The sequence below is a fragment of the Haliotis rubra genome, unplaced genomic scaffold, assembly GCF_003918875.1.
Source record: "Haliotis rubra isolate DU_JTF1 unplaced genomic scaffold, ASM391887v1 Scf230, whole genome shotgun sequence".
Taxonomy (NCBI): domain Eukaryota; kingdom Metazoa; phylum Mollusca; class Gastropoda; order Lepetellida; family Haliotidae; genus Haliotis; species Haliotis rubra.
In genome coordinates, this window is record NW_025766337.1 from 1,113,956 (window position 1) to 1,134,223 (window position 20,268).

General features: G+C 44.0%; 1 protein-coding gene across 1 annotated transcript; it reads right to left on the reverse strand.

Annotated features, from left to right (window-relative positions):
* Window positions 1–1,838: 1,838 nt before the first annotated feature.
* Window positions 1,839–18,879, reverse strand: LOC124278062 (cytochrome P450 3A41-like). Its single transcript, XM_046713809.1, has 15 exons — window positions 18,682–18,879; window positions 18,091–18,184; window positions 16,327–16,379; window positions 15,919–16,015; window positions 15,431–15,547; window positions 14,689–14,777; window positions 14,359–14,504; window positions 13,535–13,665; window positions 11,321–11,444; window positions 7,801–7,958; window positions 7,092–7,180; window positions 6,817–6,954; window positions 4,824–4,986; window positions 2,259–2,389; window positions 1,839–2,115 (listed from the first exon to the last, which is right to left on the reverse strand). The coding sequence occupies exons 1-14, from the start codon at window positions 18,747–18,749 to the stop codon at window positions 2,312–2,314; spliced, it is 1,545 nt and encodes a 514-aa protein (XP_046569765.1). The 5' UTR covers window positions 18,750–18,879; the 3' UTR covers window positions 1,839–2,115; window positions 2,259–2,311.
* Between the last annotated feature and the right edge of the window lie 1,389 nt (window positions 18,880–20,268).

Below are 20,268 nucleotides of genomic sequence, written 5' to 3' on the forward strand. Positions count from 1 at the left end.
CCCTCCACCCCTAAAGGGCAGACACCCGGATCTAGTAGAACTCACTACTTGGTCATCCCTCCACCCCAAAAGGGCAGACACCCGGATCTAGTAGAACTCACTATTGGGTCATCCCTCCACCCCTAAAGGGCAGACACCCGGATCTAGTAGAACTCACTATTGGGTCATCCCTCCACCCCTAAAGGGCAGACACCCGGATCTAGTAGAACTCACTATTGGGTCATCCCTCCACCCCTAAAGGGCAGACACCCGGATCTAGTAGAACTCACTATTGGGTCATCTCTCCATCCCTAAAGGGCAGACACCCGGATCTAGTAGAACTCACTACTCACCAATTTGGTTCTGGGAAACTAGGGGGAGGGGTTTAGCTTTTTTGTACATACAATTATGTTTAAAATTATGCTTAGAAATTATAGGAAGGGGAGGGGTAATTGTTTTTGTAATTGATATGGAGGGGTCATTCACATTGTACATGCTTCTCCCAAAAAATCATCATCACCCCCCTAGCCCATTCGTGACCAACTCGTGTTATTCCGGGACAAGCCGAATAACGAGTTTACGGAAAGGGGCGAGTAGTGACGAATGCTTCTTGGAGTTTACGGAAAGGGGCGATGTTAACTATATTTAATCAATGTGGTCGTTCAGATCCATGTTTTATGTATATGATTTCGTGACAATAGCGAGCTAAAACGAGATACCAACGCACATGTCGGTGTTGAAAATGGGATGTGTGTCATTGTTTACATTTCGCCCATGTGACGTTGTTCTGGTGTCGTATACATTGCCATATCAATGAAAGTGCAAGAAAAATTCTAACCGCCCGTTCTCAGATTTTTCTATAGTAAATATATGGCGTGACGCCTAGCAGTGATGGCCACCATTCAGTAGTGTTGCAGGGGTTCAGTGTCGAAGCGTAGCGCAGCAGACCCCGGGAACCAGGCTGGCATGACACATCAGTTTGGTGTATGTGTCTCCAAAAGAATGGCGTTTACTGCGATAACAAGTGCATCAAGTCAGCATGTTTGGGTACATATCGTATGTGTATAATACGGTAAGCTACCTCCCAATAGACAGACCACCCATAAGGCAGACTCTTTGAGTACACTAATTAGCTGAGCCATGCTTTTTTTTGTCCATCCCTATACATTGCATTCTCTTCCCACAGAGGTTACTTGTCATATCTTCCTACGAACCTCTGCTCTAATACGGCCATATTTCCCGTTTCTCGTAAAATCCCCTAGCGGCAAAAGATCGCAACACGAATTATCTCCGTTCTTTCCATCCAATCGGAACACGTGTTACAACTGATTCAACTTGACCAACACAAGCAAATGTGGGGCCACAAATATCCCCCCATCTGCCTGGCTAGCTTGTCCGTTGTCAACGAGGGTGATGGAAACGCCACTGATCCGCCATAACATGACTGAGTTCTGCATCGCGCAGGGGAAGAAGTAAGAAGTTTAGTTTTCTCGAAGCATACGGAAATTACCGAGGCCTTGCGAATGATCACTTTTGAAACAACGTCGCTGATTGCACAACTAAGTCTGATTGCCTCCAATCACGAGTCTTGAACGCTCACACCATGAAGGGGTCGTATTAGAACAGAGGTTACGTAGGAAGATATGACAGGAGTAACCTCTGTGGGAATAGAATGATTTAATTGATGAGCAGCCCCAGAGTCACTACAGAGTATAGAAACAACACACTCCTATCTCCCGTGCCCTTCTCAAAACATATTACTAGTCCTTTTACTGAACAGAACAGAAATTTTATTCTAAAAAATCACATACAGTGACACAGAACATACAGCATATTGATACATATTAAAACAGTTTAAGTCCAGTTTTAAAACATTTATTACTAAAGATGAAAGTGAAATAGTATTTATATAATTAAGTATAAACAAGGTAACAAGGTATATAACTGGAGAAGAGGATGTTTTATCATAGTTATTTTTCCCATGACTTTTTCCCATGACATTTTCCAATCACCCTTCTATCTAGATGGCTACATTTATGGCAAGAACAAGGTGAAAAGAGAAAATGATGATGTTCAAGTGACTTTCTAATAAGTGATCCACAGAACCATATGTCAAAATACTTCTACGATCACAGCCTAGTGGTTAAAGCGTTGGGTTCGATTCCCCACATGGGCACAATGTGTTAAGCCCATTTCTGGTGTCCCCCGCCGTGATATTGCTGGAAAATTGCTAAAAGCGGCGTAAAACTAAACTCAGTCAGTCAGTCTACGATCACAACCCTTTCCTTTGACAGGTTAGCAGATCAGATGAAGATCCCAGCTGTGCTCTGCTCTATTCACGTCGTTCAACACCGACAAAAACACGAGTTTCGGGTCTAATGAAGCGTCCATTTTGTAGCTGTTCCGGAGCCTGAAAACAGTTCAATCAGAAATACATTTTGGAAACAAAAAGAATTCTACAAAATATCATGGAGAACAATTATTACATAAGGGGTTATAATTTGACCCTTTATGTCACATTAAAAAGAAACACCCATGGTACTAATGGTTCACACTCTGGCGCAGTGATTCCCGACTATCAGACCGCTGCTGATATAGCACGTGATGGACACTCTGGCGCAGTGATTCCTGACTATCAGACAGCTGCTGATATAGCACGTGATGGACACTCTGGCGCAGTGATTCCTGACTATCAGACCGCTGCTGATATAGCACGTGATGGACACTCTGGCGCAGTGATTCCTGACTATCAGACAGCTGCTGATATAGCACGTGATGGACACTCTGGCGCAGTGATTCCTGACTATCAGACCGCTGCTGATATAGCACGTGATGGACACACCGACGCAGTGATTCCTGACTATCAGACAGCTGCTGATATAGCACGTGATGGACGCTTTGGCGCAGTGATTCCTGACTATCAGACCGGTGCTGATATAGCACGTGATGGACGCTCTGGCGCAGTGATTCCTGACTATCAGACAGCTGCTGATATAGCACGTGATGGACGCTCTGGTACAGTGATTCCTGACTATCAGACAGCTGCTGATATAGCACGTGATGGACGCTTTGGCGCAGTGATTCCTGACTATCAGACCGCTGCTGATATAGCACGTGATGGACACTCTGGCACAGTGATTCCTGACTATCAGACCGCTGCTGATATAGCACGTGATGGACACTCTGGCGCAGTGATTCCTGACTATCAGACCGCTGCTGATATAGCACGTGAAGGACACTCTGGCGCAGTGATTCCTGACTATCAGACAGCTGCTGATATAGCACGTGATGGACACTCTGGCACAGTTATTCCTGACTATCAGACCGCTGCTGATATAGCACGTGATGGACACTCTGGTACAGTGATTCCTGACTATCAGACCGCTGCTGATATAGCACGTGATGGACACTCTGGCGCAGTGATTCCTGACTATCAGACAGCTGCTGATATAGCACGTGATGGACACTCTGGCACAGTGATTCCCGACTATCAGACAGCTGCTGATATAGCACGTGATGGACGCTTTGGCGCAGTGATTCCTGACTATCAGACAGCTGCTGATATAGCACGTGATGGACGCTTTGGCGCAGTGATTCCTGACTATCAGACCGCTGCTGATATAGCACGTGAAGGACACTCTGGCGCAGTGATTCCTGACTATCAGACCGCTGCTGATATAGCACGTGATGGACGCTTTGGCGCAGTGATTCCTGACTATCAGACCGCTGCTGATATAGCACGTGATGGACACTCTGGCGCAGTGATTCCTGACTATCAGACAGCTGCTGATATAGCACGTGATGGACACTCTGGCGCAGTGATTCCTGACTATCAGACAGCTGCTGATATAGCACGTGAAGGACACTCTGGCGCAGTGATTCCTGACTATGAGACCGCTGCTGATATAGCACGTGATGGACGCTTTGGCGCAGTGATTCCTGACTATCAGACCGCTGCTGATATAGCACGTGATGGACACTCTGGCGCAGTGATTCCTGACTATCAGACCGCTGCTGATATAGCACGTGAAGGACACTCTGGCACAGTGATTCCTGACTATCAGACAGCTGCTGATATAGCACGTGATGGACACTCTGGCGCAGTGATTCCTGACTATCAGACAGCTGCTGATATAGCACGTGATGGACACTCTGGCGCAGTGATTCCTGACTATCAGACCGCTGCTGATATAGCACGTGAAGGACACTCTGGCGCAGTGATTCCTGACTATCAGACCGCTGCTGATATAGCACGTGATGGACACTCTGGCACAGTGATTCCTGACTATCAGACCGCTGCTGATATAGCACGTGATGGGGCTATGCTCATGTCAACAAACACTCATATTCTGAAACCAGAAGCTATGGTCCCACGATGCCCTTTGGTCGATAGTTATGTGTAATGAATTATAGTTAATACAAATCTGGGGCGGTGAGGTTAGCCTCGACGTTAAAAGCGTTCGCTCGTCACGGCTTCGATCCCCAAGATGTGTGAAGCCCAATTCTGGTGTCCCCTATCGTGATAGTGCTCTAATATTGCTAAAAATGGCGTAAAACTAAGCTCACTCACTCACAACTACCAACGCGCAGAGACTATGACGGTATATCTAGATACATATGAGTGACGATATATATATCGCTAGCTCTGCACGGGACTTCCATGACAGCTCCTGGAACTTTACAAATAATGTCAACAAAGGATGACTTCGCCAAGGAAAATAGTTCTTCGCGTTTCATAAATTTTCGTAATGAAAGTTAACCTTCGTGATAAATATTTGATGTGTAATCCCCTCAGTAAGGAAATATTAATGGATATAATATGAACTAATGGTTGAACAACTTACTATTGTCTCCGGAGTTACAACAAACCGAAAGTTCTGCACCAAAGCCACTATCGCCATCTTGGCCTCCAACAAGGCCAGCCTCATTCCCATACAGTTCCGGGGCCCGACGCCAAACGGCATCCACATGTACTCGTGCAACTCATGCTTGTTCTCGGGGAGGAACCTGGAACAGCCAAGTAATCCAGACAATCAGCAACTTCGCTATTGCTTTTTAACGTCATATGCAGTGGTGAAATACAGTTATATATGAAAAATAATACTAAAAGTTTGCTAAAGATAAGTTCAACAAATAAAGAATAAATATATCCGGTGCGCAATGTTTGGGTGACCACTGTAGGTTTCAGACCAGACCGCGCCTTCGGGACGACCCGTCATCTGCGCAAATCTACAGGAACTCGGCAATGTTCTTACTGAAGTGTGCAACAATCGTCTTTCGGCAAGCAACCTAAAATGATTGGTTGTGATCACGTTATGTGGATCACATAGAAAGAGATGAGAGTTGTCTTTTTGGTCGAAGATGTACGTTTGTGATATTTGTACGTTTCAGCGTACACAATCCAACGTGTCAATTTTCAACGTGGTGATACTTAGCACACTTTGTATGGTATAAATATAAAAATGGGGAGAAGAGGGATGGACGGACGGGGAAGACGGAGAAATATGATATGGCAGAGATGGATAGAGAGATACGGGAAGTGGTTTAGTGAGAATAAGAGATGGGTCGAGTGGTACGGGAAGCGTTTTAGTGAGAAGGAGAGATGGGTGGAGAGGTACGGGAAGCATTTAGTGAGAAGGAGAGATGGGTGGAGAGGTACGGGAAGCGTTTAAGTGAGAAGGAGAGATGGGTGGAGAGGTACGGGAAGCGTTTAAGTGAGAAGGAGAGATGGGTGGAGAGGTACGGGAAGCGCTTAAGTCAGAAGGAGAGATGGGTGGAGAGGTACGGGAAGCGTTTAAGTGAGAAGGGGAGATTGAGAACAATAAGATGAAGAGACTGGAGCAGCTGCGGGGGAACAATTCTGGGTGTAGATATATAATAGTGTCTTGATCACTGGGTGTAGATATATAATAGTGTCTTGATCACTGGGTGTAGATATATAATAGTGTCTTGATCACTGGGTGTAGATATATAATAGTGTCTTGATCACTGGGTGTAGATATATAATAGTGTCTTGATCACTGGGTGTAGATATATAATAGTGTCTTGATCTTGATCACTGGGTGTAGATATATAATAGTGTCTTGATCGCTGGGTGTAGATATATAATAGTGTCTTGATCGCTGGGTGTAGATATATAATAGTGTCTTGATCACTGGGTGTAGATATATAATAGTGTCTTGATCACTGGGTGTAGATATATAATAGTGTCTTGATCACTGGGTGTAGATATATAATAGTGTCTTGATCACTGGGTGTAGATATATAATAGTGTCTTGATCACTGGGTGTAGATATATAATAGTGTCTTGATCACTGGGTGTAGATATATAATAGTGTCTTGATCACTGGGTGTAGATATATAATAGTGTCTTGATCACTGGGTGTAGATATATAATAGTGTCTTGATCACTGGGTGTAGATATATAATAGTGTCTTGATCTTGATCACTGGGTGTAGATATATAATAGTGTCTTGATCGCTGGGTGTAGATATATAATAGTGTCTTGATCACTGGGTGTAGATATATAATAGTGTCTTGATCACTGGGTGTAGATATATAATAGTGTCTTGATCACTGGGTGTAGATATATAATAGTGTCTTAATCGCTGGGTGTAGATATATAATAGTGTCTTGATCACTGGGTGTAGATATATAATAGTGTCTTGATCACTGGGTGTAGATATAAAATAGTGTCTTGATCACTGGGTGTAGATATATAATAGTGTCTTGATCACTGGGTGTAGATATATAATAGTGTCTTGATCACTGGGTGTAGATATATAATAGTGTCTTGATCACTGGGTGTAGATATATAATAGTGTCTTGATCGCATACCTATCGGGGTCGAATTTTTCCGGTTCGGCCCAGAACTCAGGGTCATGCTGAATTGCGTAAACGGGGATGATGACAGGCATGCCGGCGGGGATGTTGTAGCCGTTGATGGTGGTACTCTTGGCTGCAACTCGGGTGTTCCTGGAAGACTCAATTTGTGACAGTGGACTGAGATAGAATACACGGTTTCCTTGCAGAGAATGATACAACGACAGAGTAGGTATATACCCGGTGATACAAGTCGGTCTTTAGATACCGGGCTCGGGATCTCTACTCACCTGGTTGCCGGGGGATACAGTCTCAGAGTTTCCATAAACACGTTCTCCAGGTACTGCAACTTCATCACCTCTGCGTACGTGGGCTTGCTCTGTACAGAAACATACACAGAGTATCAGTCTATGGTGATGGGGAATCCACCAGGCGATTCCCGGAGTCGTACCGACCAACAAGACTTTACTGCACATTTAGACGTATTACACTATTGGAAACGTGAGATGAAGATAGCTGTCGAGTTATACGTATGTACATGTACCTCCAGAATATCCTTAAAACACATAAATCATCCATAGGCCCTTGAAGGGACTTAAAAAGCCCAGGCTAGGATAGTCTCCCTCGGATCCCGAATGTGTTTACATTTCCTATATACCATATTATCGATTTGTACACCCGTTTCGCTGTCCCGGATGTACTTAGATTTCCCATGTACTAGAGTATCGGTTTGTACAACCTTTCACTGTCCCGGATGTACTTACATTGTCTGTATACTAGATTATCGAGTTGCAGGGCCTATACTCTGTTCGCTGCTCCGAATCACAGGCAAACTTTAGCGGTATTAGAGCGAGCGAAGCATGTAGGCAGACTGGTCATTTTACTCTCTGTTGTGCAACCCTATTTGCGCTACAGTTTGCCTGTGCCCGAATGTACTTACATTTCCTACAACTAGAGTATCGATGTGTACACCATTTTTATTGTCCCGAATGTACTTACATGTCCTAATTGCTTGATTATCGACTGGTACAACCTCTCCTGGATCTCTGGGTGCGTTGCCAGGTTGTAGGCGGTGAAGGTCAGAGCTCTTGAGGTCGTCTCGAAGCCGGCGAGGAGGAAGATGTGAGAGTTGCAGAAAATCTCGTAGTTCGTCAGACCTTAAACAGATTCCAGAATTAATCAAGACTTCACTGAGAATACAGTCAACCAACCAAGTCTCTACTAAGACTATGTACAGTCAACCAACCAAGTCTCTACTAAGACTATGTACAGTCAACCGACCAAGTCTCCACTGAGAATACAGTCAACCAACCAAGTCTCTACTAAGACTATCTACAGTCAACCAACCAAGTTTCCACTGGGAATACAGTCAACCAACCAAGTCTCTACTGAGACTATGTACAGTCAACCAACCAGGTCTCCACTGAGAATACGGTCAACCAACCAAGTCTCTACTAAGACTATGTACAGCCAACCAACCAAGTCTCTACTAAGACTTTGTACAGTCAACCAACCAAGTCTCCACTGGGAATACAGTCAACCACCCAGGCCTCCACTGGGAATACTGTCAACCAACAAGGCCTCCACTGGGAATACAGTCAACCAACCAAGTCTCTACTAAGACTATGTACAGTCAACCAACAAGGCCTCCACTGAGAATACAGTCAACCAACCAAGTCTCTACTAAGACTATGTACAGTCAACTAACCAAGTCTCCACTGAGAATACAGTCAACCAACCAAGTCTCTACTAAGACTATGTACAGTCAACCAACCAGGTCTCCACTGAGAATACAGTCAACCAACCAAATCTCTACTAAGACTATGTACAGTCAACCAACCAGGCCTCCACTGAGAATACAGTCAACCAATCAAGTCTCCACTGAAAATTCAGTCAACCAACCAAGTCTCTACTAAGACTATGTACAGTGAACTAACCACGTCTCCACTGAGAATACAGTCAACCAACCAAGTCTCCACTGAGAATACAGTCAACCAACCAAGTCTCCACTGAAAATACAGTCAACCAACCAAGTCTCTACTAAGACTATGTACAGTGAACTAACCACGTCTCCACTGAGAATACAGTCAACCAACCACGTCTCTACTAAGACTATGTACAGTGAACTAACCACGTCTCCACTGAGAATACAGTGAACTAACCACATCTCCACTGAGAATACAGTCAACTAACCAAGTCTCCACTGAGAATACAGTCAACAGACCAAGTCTCTACTAAGACTATGTACAGTCAACCAACCAAGTCTCCACTGAGAATACAGTCAACCAACCAAGTCTCTACTAAGACTATGTACAGTCAACCAACCAGGTCTCCACTGAGAATACAGTCAACCAACCAAATCTCTACTAAGACTATGTACAGACAACTAACCAAGTCTCCACTGAGAATACAGTCAACCAACCAAGTCTCCACTGAGAATACAGTCAACTAACCAAGTCTCCACTGAGAATACAGTCAACGAACCAAGTCTCCACTGAGAATACAGTCAACTAACCAAGTCTCCACTGAGAATACAGTCAACTAACCACGTCTCCACTGAGAATACAGTCAACCAACCACGTCTGCACTGAGAATACAGTCAACTAACCACGTCTCCACTGAGAATACAGTCAACTAACCACGTCTCCACTGAAAATACAGTCAACCAACCACATCTCCACTGAGAATACAGTCAACTAACCAAGTCTCCACTGAGAATACAGTCAACTAACCAAGTCTCCACTGAGAATACAGTCAACTAACCACGTCTCCACTGAGAATACAGTCAACTAACCACGTCTTCACTGAGAATACAGTCAACTAACCAGGTCTCCACTGAGAATACAGTCAACTAACCACGTCTCCACTGAGAATACAGTCAACTAACCACGTCTCCACTGAGAATACAGTCAACTAACCAAGTCTCCACTGAGAATACAGTCAACCAACCACGTCTCCACTGAGAATACAGTCAACTAACCACGTCTTCACTGAGAATACAGTCAACTAACCAGGTCTCCACTGAGAATACAGTCAACCAACCACGTCTCCACTGAGAATACAGTCAACTAACCACGTCTCCACTGAGAATACAGTCAACTAACCAAGTCTCCACTGAGAATACAGTCAACCAACCACGTCTCCACTGAGAATACAGTCAACTAACCACGTCTTCACTGAGAATACAGTCAACTAACCAGGTCTCCACTGAGAATACAGTCAACCAACCACGTCTCCACTGAGAATACAGTCAACTAACCACGTCTCCACTGAGAATACAGTCAACTAACCACGTCTCCACTGAGAATACAGTCAACTAACCAAGTCTCCACTGAGAATACAGTCAACTAACCACGTCTCCACTGAGAATACAGTCAACTAACCACGTCTCCACTGAGAATACAGTCAACTAACCACGTCTTCACTGAGAATACAGTCAACTAACCAGGTCTCCACTGAGAATACAGTCAACCAACCACGTCTCCACTGAGAATACAGTCAACTAACCACGTCTCCACTGAGAATACAGTCAACTAACCACGTCTCCACTGAGAATACAGTCAACTAACCAAGTCTCCACTGAGAATACAATCAACTAACCAAGTCTCCACTGAGAATACAGTCAACTAACCACGTCTCCACTGAGAATACAGTCAACTAACCAAGTCTCCACTGAGAATACAGTCAACTAACCACGTCTCCACTGAGAATACAGTCAACAAGCCACGTCTCCACTGAGAATACAGTCAACTAACCACGTCTCCACTGAGAATACAGTCAACTAACCACGTCTCCACTGAGAATACAGTCAACTAACCAAGTCTCCACTGAGAATACAGTCAACTAACCACGTCTCCACTGAGAATACAGTCAACTAACCACGTCTCCACTGAGAATACAGTCAACTAACCAAGTCTCCACTGAGGCTCCAAAACATTGACAGAAGTAATCATGAAAGTATTCCCAAAGTTTAAATCGCTTGGCGGGTTATCATTAGTCATCCAGTACAGGTACGTTACGAAATCACAGTGAGATTTGTCTTGCCGTGACGATTCATCTCAGGAATCAGATAACCCCTACATTGGATACAACACAGAATGAACATTCTAATGGACGCTGAAGTTTCTAAATTCTTTGTGCGAGTGAACAAGCATTCTAATAAATACATATATGTTACTTTCAAAAACAAACTTAAACGGCCATTTATGAATGTATACAATTACGTAAACTGGGCGGCCCAAGTGAGCTTAGAGTTGATTTTACCTTGGTGCAATAGATTTGCTTTAATAAGATTGGTAAAACACACGTTGTCTTACAAACCTAGTTTATAACGCAGCATACCAGCCAGTCGTACAAATGGACGCCTTGATATTCGCTGGCGCAGAGATTTTCTTTTACCGCCCGGAATAACACAGTATTGGTGAATGCACTGATGGTAAATACCTCGCTCTTTGTCGAGCCTTTCCGGATTGACCCGAAATGACACGAATATAGGCCAAATGAACTAATAGGTGAATACCTCGCTTCTTGTAGTACTTGAAGTCAAGTGTTGTTTCGGTGTCGTCATCGGAGTCGTCGTCCGAGTCTCTTTCTGCCCCCTCCTTGTTGGTGTCCAACATCGCCTGTAGCATGTCCCCGTAGCGCTGTGGAGAGATGTTCCTCATGGAGTCAGTTTGCTCGGCAGTGTGTGGCTCATGCTGTAGTCAGTTGTGTATATTGCTTTGTCTTGTAAATAACATATAATTCAGTTCCAGGAAGTTTGAGGCCTTCAGGAACAACGTTACACTCTTCAAAAAAGAAACGCAATTAGGCGTTTTCAGCAGTTCATTTCGATATATTTTAACAGCAATTGCCATTAAGACAATTAATATGTTTGAATCCCGTCAATTATATCAAGGTTTTTGTGTATTGCGCGCAAACGCATGCCAAAATGTGTTTGTAAACGTTTGTCATAAAAAAATTAAAAACGTGCGAAGCAGAAAAGGCTTTCCACGTAATGCACCTGCAATGTGTCTGACACATGAGTAGAGACATGCACTATAAAAGAACCAAACCAAATTCATCATTTCATTACGAAATTTACGACGTAACCGGAGATAAAAAAAATGCCAAGATTGAATGCTACTGGCCGAAATATCGCCACTGGACGTTTGGGAGCAGGGAAGTCACAGTCTGCCGTTGCAAGTCACTTCAACGTCCACCACATCACCGTATCTCGATTATGGCATCGATATACCCGCTTCAATTCGACCCAAGATCGTCCCCAAAGTGGAAGAACAAGAGTAACTACTTCTGCTCTTGACCCGATTCATCGGGGTTTCACTTATATATTTGCTACAGCAACGGGCACTGTAGGGCTGGTGCCTTGTCTTCGATGAATTTCGGACCAAACCATCAGAAATCGTCAGAGAGAAGCGGGAATTCGAGCATATGGACCAAAAGTTGGACCTGTCCCGAGACGACTACACCGACAACCACGTGTCCAATGGTACAACAGGGTACAGGCATGGAACCTGGGGAACGCATGGCAAGCGTTTGGTCCAGCGATTAATTACGAAACGTCCGGAAACGTTACCACAATCCTCAGACACTTGCAGAACTGGCCAATGGAATGGCGCAGAATTCCCCATGCTAAAATCCGACGACTTGTGGAATCCCCTCCAAGGCAGTGTCGAGCAGCGCCGGCTGCAAGGGGGTGTCACCAAGTGCTAACCCCCTTGTGTCCACACATGTGCAGTGAGTGAGGTGAGGTGAAATTGGGTTTAACGTCGTGCTTGAGAATATTTCGCTCATATGACGACGTGCATGCGTGTGTATGTGTATGTGCGGCTTCTTATGCGTGTGTATGTGTATGTGCGGCTTCTTGTACTAGCCCAGACTTAAGCTGGTTTTATTGTGCTAGCTCACTGAGATACCATGCCGCAGTGAAGCATGAATACCCCACTCAGACACATTATACTGACTCCGAGCCGACCAGTCCTTGTTGTACCCATTAATGCCGAGCGCCAGGCAGGGATCAACAAGTACCATATTTTAACGTCTTTTGGTATGACGCGGTCGGGGGGGGATCGAACCCGCGACCTTCCGCTCTCCGGGCGGTGCAGTGAGTGAACTGAATATATGCTGTTAATGACAACAATACATATGTCCATCCGTGTGTCGAATTTCCTTCATCTGTGTTCAAGCTTAATCGACTTATGAACAATAAATACGTTTAATGCATCTCCTTTTTTTGGCCTGGGCGCTTCTTTCTTTTTTTCGGAAGAGTGAATATCATCAGGATCGTCGCGTCTGCCACTCGATACTTGAGGGTGTTAAATCTAAAGAGGGGGGGGGGTAAATTTAATTTTAAGAAACTTTATGGATAACAATTCCTTTACAAAAAAATATCATTTTACAAAGAAACAGAAATTGCTATCCATACAATTTGATAATAAAGTGCTTCCCAACTTCTAAAATGCCACCCAAACAAATCGTGTTCCTATCATTTCTCAAAACCGAAATACCGAAATATTCCAAAGGTTTTCGGGTTACAGAAGTTTGAGTTTGTATGCGAGTTGGAGTTGTTTATGCTGGAGGGAGTAGTGTAGTGGGATTTTTAGTTGGGGGGAGTCAGAAATATAGGCGTTGGAGCTAGAAGAAATCGAGTCAGAGGTGTTCGACTTAGAGGTGTTCGAGTTAGAGGGTGTTCGAGTGAGAGGTGTTCGAGTTAGAGGTGTTCGTGGTAGCTCACCGGGTCCGGGTTGTCCTTCCTGTCCTCGATCACCTGTTTCACCACCTCACGGAACTTGGCCTTGTCTTTGTCGAAATCCAAAACCTGGAAGTCAATCTTCCCAAAGATGGACTTGGTGAAGGGAAACAACACTGAAATTCGGTTTTAGAAACATCATTAAGTTACTGAGACAGATCATATTGATGACAGGCAACAGGAACAGCATTAACTTACTGAGACACATAATGTTTAAGACAGGCATCTGTGAGCAATACAATAGTACCGGCACTTCCAACAGGTGCCGGAGTCAATAGGTAATAGGTGTCACACATTCGGCCAACTGACCGTGCCTCACCAAGCCATCGTCACTATTGGCTGTAACGACGCCATAGAATACTGGTGATCCATACCTTCCTACTATACTCACAGTACAAAATAAAGGAACACGACAGGGGCTCATTTACTAGGAAAACATGTGTGTGCCATTCTGTGATGCAAGGGTTGATTAGGACGTTGTAAGCCTTACAGAGAAGGAAAGGTCGAAAAAAGGGAAATCTGTCGTCATTATTTGATGTCATGGACGCATGTCCATTAAAATACCAAAACTGAACAACCTGAACAAGTGAGATCTCCGACCTTTGGAAAATTGGGCAAACTTCAGCGACTTGCAGTAATCAGGTACTTGTAGATCCTTGCTTAGACTCTTAGTTCTTGAAGTTGTATATTAAAGTTCCATGCACAGTTACAAATCGTTGCAAGAAACTTTCTGGATCAGCTCCAAACAGCTTGGTACGTTTATACCTGTGTATTCATACTTTGAGATGGCGTCCTTTAAGCGTACTTACGTGTCAACAGGAAGATTATGGGAAAGGTCAGTTTAAAAGCCTTCCGGCAATAGGTGACGAAGACATTGTCGGGGTCGGACTGACTGTCGAGGTCGATGCTGAAGCCGGTGTTGGCGATGACGTCCATGGTGTAGCATCCCATAAAACTGCAGCAGCAAGTGAGTCAAAATGTCTAAATGATCGCATTGTGGCAGGTGATTAAGAAAGTTTGCAATATTTTCGCAAAGGGTTTGGACTTTCTTTAAATCGTATAATTCTCACGAGGTTGTAGTCAAGAATTCATCAAGTGACCAATCAGATGCTGGCATGTCAATTGTTATTGAGTCTTACTGTCTCATATCCACGCTTTTCTTCTTCTTTGCTTCTATATCCATGTTTTTCACCATCAGGTCGGAACATCTCTCAATCAACGTCATCATCTGGAGACACCCAACACAACATGGTCAGAAAGACATCACGCACGATCAGGTAAGCCGGATGCTCTTCCAACTTATGTGTCATAAAACTTCTGTTTTTACAGATCTCGACTTTCAAATACGAATTAATAAAGTCATTACTGCTCGGTAGGTATGTGTGCTTTCGTGCTTGTGTGTGCGTGCGTGTGCGCGTGCGCGTGCGTGTTTCCGTGTATGTATGTGTGAGTGTGCGTGCAAAAGGCGGAGTAAAGTTGTATCCCTTGTAGATGACAGGATCCGCTGATTCCCCGGATACCCCTAGTTTGATATTACCATACTCGCTCTCGTGGATTTAACCAGATGGGACAACATTTAGAACAAACGTCAACCAGTGAAGTTTGCCTGCTTGTTTTCTCATGTGTATTGAAGAATACCTGCACATATTTTTTTGTTTGAGAAAAATCTACATATTTATCAGTTTGAAATACACTAAAGTATATATCGTTTTAAGAATATCTGACTGTATATCTTTACCTGTTGTGTATATTCACCTGACTGGGAATATTTGTATGTTTAGGAAGACTTGTATATATCTATTTGTTGGAAAATACCTGTCTGTTACCTGTTAAAATGTCACAATCCGTGTATATATTTACGGTCTTAGTGGACTTATTTACCTGTTTGAGTTTAGACGTACGGAATGTAGGACTGAGAACACATCGCATGAATTTCCAGTGTTCGTCGTAGATCTCCGCGATACAGTCCATCACGATCTTGGGCATCGGGCCGAACGTCTGAAACAACAACAAGCAAGTACTGCTACAGCATGGCGAAGTGTATGTTTAAATCATGCATCATGTTTTCCTGATATGTAACAGTTTATTGTTATGCTCTCACTTAAAGGGCAGACACCCGGATCTGGTAGAACTCTCTACTGTGCCACCCCTCCACCCCTTAACGGCAGACACCCGGATCTCATAGAACTCTCTACTGGGTCATCCCTCCACCCCTAAAGGGCAGACACCCGGATCTGGTAGAAATCACTTCCTCATCATCCCTCAAACCCTAAAGGGCAGACACCCGGATCTCGTAGAACTCACTTCCGGGTCATCCCTCCACTACTGGTCCACTCCAACATCCACCACCCCGATCTGAGAGAACTTACCGATCTGTTGACAAAGTTGGAGAAGTCCTTCACACAAATCTGTTTAATCATGGCGGGGTCTGAAATGACGAGGGATGGGATTCTGCCGTGGAACACGCTGAAACATTGACTTGAAAACGTGACCACGTGAAGTGTTGTTGGACAGTTTGACGTACAGAGTTACGCCCCTTTGTATCCATACACTCTCTAAACACCAGTCGTTCAGGATCCGGTTTTCCAGGTCACCGGGGTTCTAACGACGTTAATATCAGTCTTGGTTTATGCGACATGTGACACTTTCAAGACTGTGAGTTAGTGAGTGAGTGGCTCGTCAAGAACTACATGTATATTGGAGTTGATTATGGGATTCGATCCTGACGTCTTAAAGCGTCGTTATGGTAATGTGTAATGCAGTTTAACAGTACTTACCCCACAACGCGACCATATTCCTTTACGAGCCGTTGATCACAACCGCCCATTCCCTGGGGAAGACAGAGAGTGAGTGAGTGAGTGCGTGCATGCATGAGAAGGGTTCTACGTCGCTTCTCATCTTAAATTCCAGCCAAATGGACTTTACAGAGGGAAACCTGGTGGGAATCGAACCCGGACTTCCCGTCAACAATAACATGAAACCTGGAAAACGAGGCCGGTCTCTGTTTGAATGCCCACATGGGTACAATTTGTGAAGCCAATTTCTGGTGTCCCCCGCCGTGATATTGCTGGAATATTGCTAAAAAGCGGCGTAAAACCATACTCACTCACTCAGTCACTCTGTTTGAATGTATTCGGCACTGGGCTTGTTCTGCCAGGGAGTTGACATTGTTTAGGGGCCTGGATGCCAGTATAGCCAATTGCTTACTAAAGTACTGTCGAAAAGAGAAAAAAACCCTGCTTTTTCACATTTATAGTTGTTAGATAGGAAACGTAAAAAAATGACTTTACTGAGGAGATATTGGTGCAGAAATGAGCAATGCAGTTTTTTTCTTAGTCCAATGCGACTTATTTAGAACAGACCATGGCTTCATGCAAATTAATATGCGATGATATTGTGTTACAATTGACACTTTTAAATGCCCATTTTGAAATTAAACTTCATTATAAACGATAACAGACGTAAAAAAAAATAACTTTAATACTGACACTATTAAGGATGTAGCTACCATGGAGTCTCACTATCACTATAAAAAAGACAGGTAGGAGGGGTTGTCTCAAAAGTAAAGGACGGGTGTTGCATAGGGTGGTTGGGGTCGGGCTGGGGGACAGAGATATCAGCTAAGATTAGATAATCAATAGAGACATAGTCAATACACATGAGAAAGTATAAAATATATATGAGATGATCGCACGTGCATTTCATGCCAAGTGAGTTGACGGTCAGTCGTCATACCTGGCTGAGCGACCCAATTGCCATCTATAGTCTGATCTATTGTTTTCAGCAGCTATTCGTATTTTTTCTAAGTTTTGCCTGATTTTACGAGTAAACATGCTTTTCTGGATATCCTATTACGCATCCCACTGAACGCCCAGTTAGACTGATGTAGGTTATTTCGACGTATGCTATTTGCAATTGTGTTGAATTTAGGGATTCAGAGTAATAGACTAAAAACATATTTTTTCTATTTCCGACAGAACTTTAGACCAGAATCCAATTGCTGAGTTGTTGGTTGGTTTGTTGTTTAACGCCGCAATCAGCAATATTCCAGCAACATGGCCGCGGTCTGTAAATATTTGAGTCTAGACAGACGCTCCAGTGATCAACAGCATGAGCATCGATCTATCAAATGGGATACGACAACACGTGTCAACCAATGGGTTACTGAAGACCAATTCTAATCCGGAATTTCACGGGCATTGTTGAATGAGAATAAAAATATGTGTAAATCAATACCAATATCATGAAGTTTTTGAACATTTTAAGGAAATTCAAGTCGGGTTTGATATTTTCGTTTATCTCACTAATCTTCTTGAAGTTTATAAAGATCAAAGTCTCTGTTACATTTCCATTTGTTAGGAGTGACTGAATAGCGGTTGGTAACCAGTGGCTGACTTGATGAGCACACGGTCCGCGTCTTGAGGAAATGATACGCTGTCAGTCACTCCGGGATTCCCTCCGACCTTAAGCATACGTCGTATCGCGAGTGAAATGAAGTTTATTTTTAACTGTAGTGAACTTCACATGTTATTGGGTGGTACCTCTTTCTTGTAGCGGCTCACGATACCCAGTAACCCGGGCTTAGGTGCTGGGATCCCCATCTGCAGGAACATACCGTGAGTCCATGTTGCGTAGCTGAAACAGTCACCGTTTAATGTGCACTTCAAGTTAGAACTAGCATATTAGTTGCTGAAATGGATAGATGGAGAGAGTTGAGGCGGGGCGGGTTACCATATGCAAGGGAGGAGCGGGATCTTGAGTGAGTGAGTGAGTATGGTTTTACGCCCCTTTAGCAATATTCAAGCAATATCACGGCGGAGGACAACGGAAATGGGCGTCACGTATTGTAGGGGAATCGAACCCGGGCTTTTGGAGTGACGAGCGGACGCTTTAACCACCAGGCTACCCCATCGCTTTCCGAATCTTAAGAATCCAACTTGGGTCAGTTTCATCGTTACATCCAGAGGTGTATATATAGACGCCATATTGACGTTGCCATGTAACCCGGAAATGCTGTTTAATTCTGGGACACACGTTCAGAAGCACGACCTTCTCATCCCGATAGGTCGATGAATTTCGCGGGTATTCCCGGTCATTGAAGGTACGATATATAACCTGCACCCTGTACTCACATGTATCCCAGTAGTAGGAGAGAAGCGAGAACCATAAACACGGCCAGTAACAGTGACAACACGTCCATAGTGTCAACCAGGGCTTGCGGGAGGCGACTGGTGTTGCCTTAGCTCAACGAGCTTCGGACTAGAGACACGCGTAGCCTTATATACACAGCGAAAGTAGGACAGGCGCTTTTAGTAGAAGTTGCACAACCAGCTGTAACCAACGACTAGGTATATCGGGGAACGCTTTGTAACGGGGTAAATTCAGTCTGAGTAGAAAAGATAACGGATAACGGACCATTTACTGTATTGCCTAATCACCTTTAGTAACTGACAGAGCGCTACAAGGAGTATGAAAGAGTGAGTGAATATGGTTTTACGGCATTTTAGCAGTTTTCCAGCAGTATCACGAATGGGCACATAGGAAATAAACTCAACACACTGTGCCCATGTTGGGAATGGAACCGGGATTTATGGCGGGACGAGCGAACACTCTAACCACGCAGCTATCGGTGTTGTTACGCGAATATGATCAGTGAAACAAGTCTCCAGTTTACGTCTGCAGGATCCAATGAAATATAGTTGTTCTTGGATATCAAAATAGGTATTGGCAATAGAGAAAGGGGTAGAAATAGGGAAAAGAGCTTGGTATAGAAATAGGGAAAGGAGCTTGGTATAGAAATAGGGAAAAGAGCTTGGTATAGAGAAAGATGAGGTAAATGAGAAAGAGGCGGTCACATATACACAGGGGCAGCAATTGGGAATCATGGTTCAGCATGATCAAAAGCAGTCCATATAAACCATAACTTAAAATGGTTAGAATAATCCAACGGAAGACAGGAGAGAAACCGAGATGTTTAATTCCGTCGTTCAGGTCGATAGCCTGACATAGTTTCAACCATGGTGCACGTTCCCCACACCAGAAGTTAACGACACAGTAATTCTACGTTCACCGGGTACGGGGGCTGCATATCTGAGTCCAGTTGAGGCGTCAACTGATGGTCGTAGTTCCACAAAGCCCCCACCGAGGTCGACACAACTCTGTTAACGATGCTGGAACGTCACGATGTAGGCTTCTCCCTGGTGGTAGACAACGTCATCCACAACATGTATGACGTCACCATAATTAACGTATCGCCACCTGTCAATCACACAAATGACATGACCAATGAGGAACGTCAAATTATTCCATCCGTATCGCGCTGCAGTCAACTGACAGCTGACCACCATTTTGTCCGACATCAGCGGTCTGGCGGACTTTTCAAAAATAAATCCACCTCTATAGTCAACTTTTTGATCATGGTGAAAAGGTGTAGCTGGGGTGCCTGCAACTCGGACACACGGTACCCGGAACGACTTGCTGTTGGTATCACCTTTATTCCCTCAAGCCTGCCAGAAATGTTGACAAATGTCAACGATGGATACGTTTGTATGGTCGCCCCAAATATCAACTGAACATGGACATACACGTGACCACAGCCGAGGTAAACATTTCTTCGTATACACAAAGGTATGGAAACTAAAATTTAATAACATCTTAACTAATGTTGAAGTTAATGTAAATTTAGAAATCTTTTACTTGGTAGATGTTTCAGTGCTTTT

What these genes read in the sequence shown, in the direction of transcription:
- LOC124278062 (XM_046713809.1), bottom strand. Translation starts at nt 18,749, where the DNA reads ATGGACGTGTTGTCACTGTTACTGGCCGTGTTTATGGTTCTCGCTTCT. An exon ending in CCAACTTTGTCAACAGATCG is followed by an intron (nt 15,548 to 15,918) that starts GTAAGTTCTCTC and finishes TTGTTGTTTCAG; the next exon opens with ACGTTCGGCCCGATGCCCAA. An exon ending in CAAGTACTACAAGAAGCGAG is followed by an intron (nt 7,959 to 11,320) that starts GTATTCACCTAT and finishes AATCTGTTTAAG; the next exon opens with GTCTGACGAACTACGAGATT.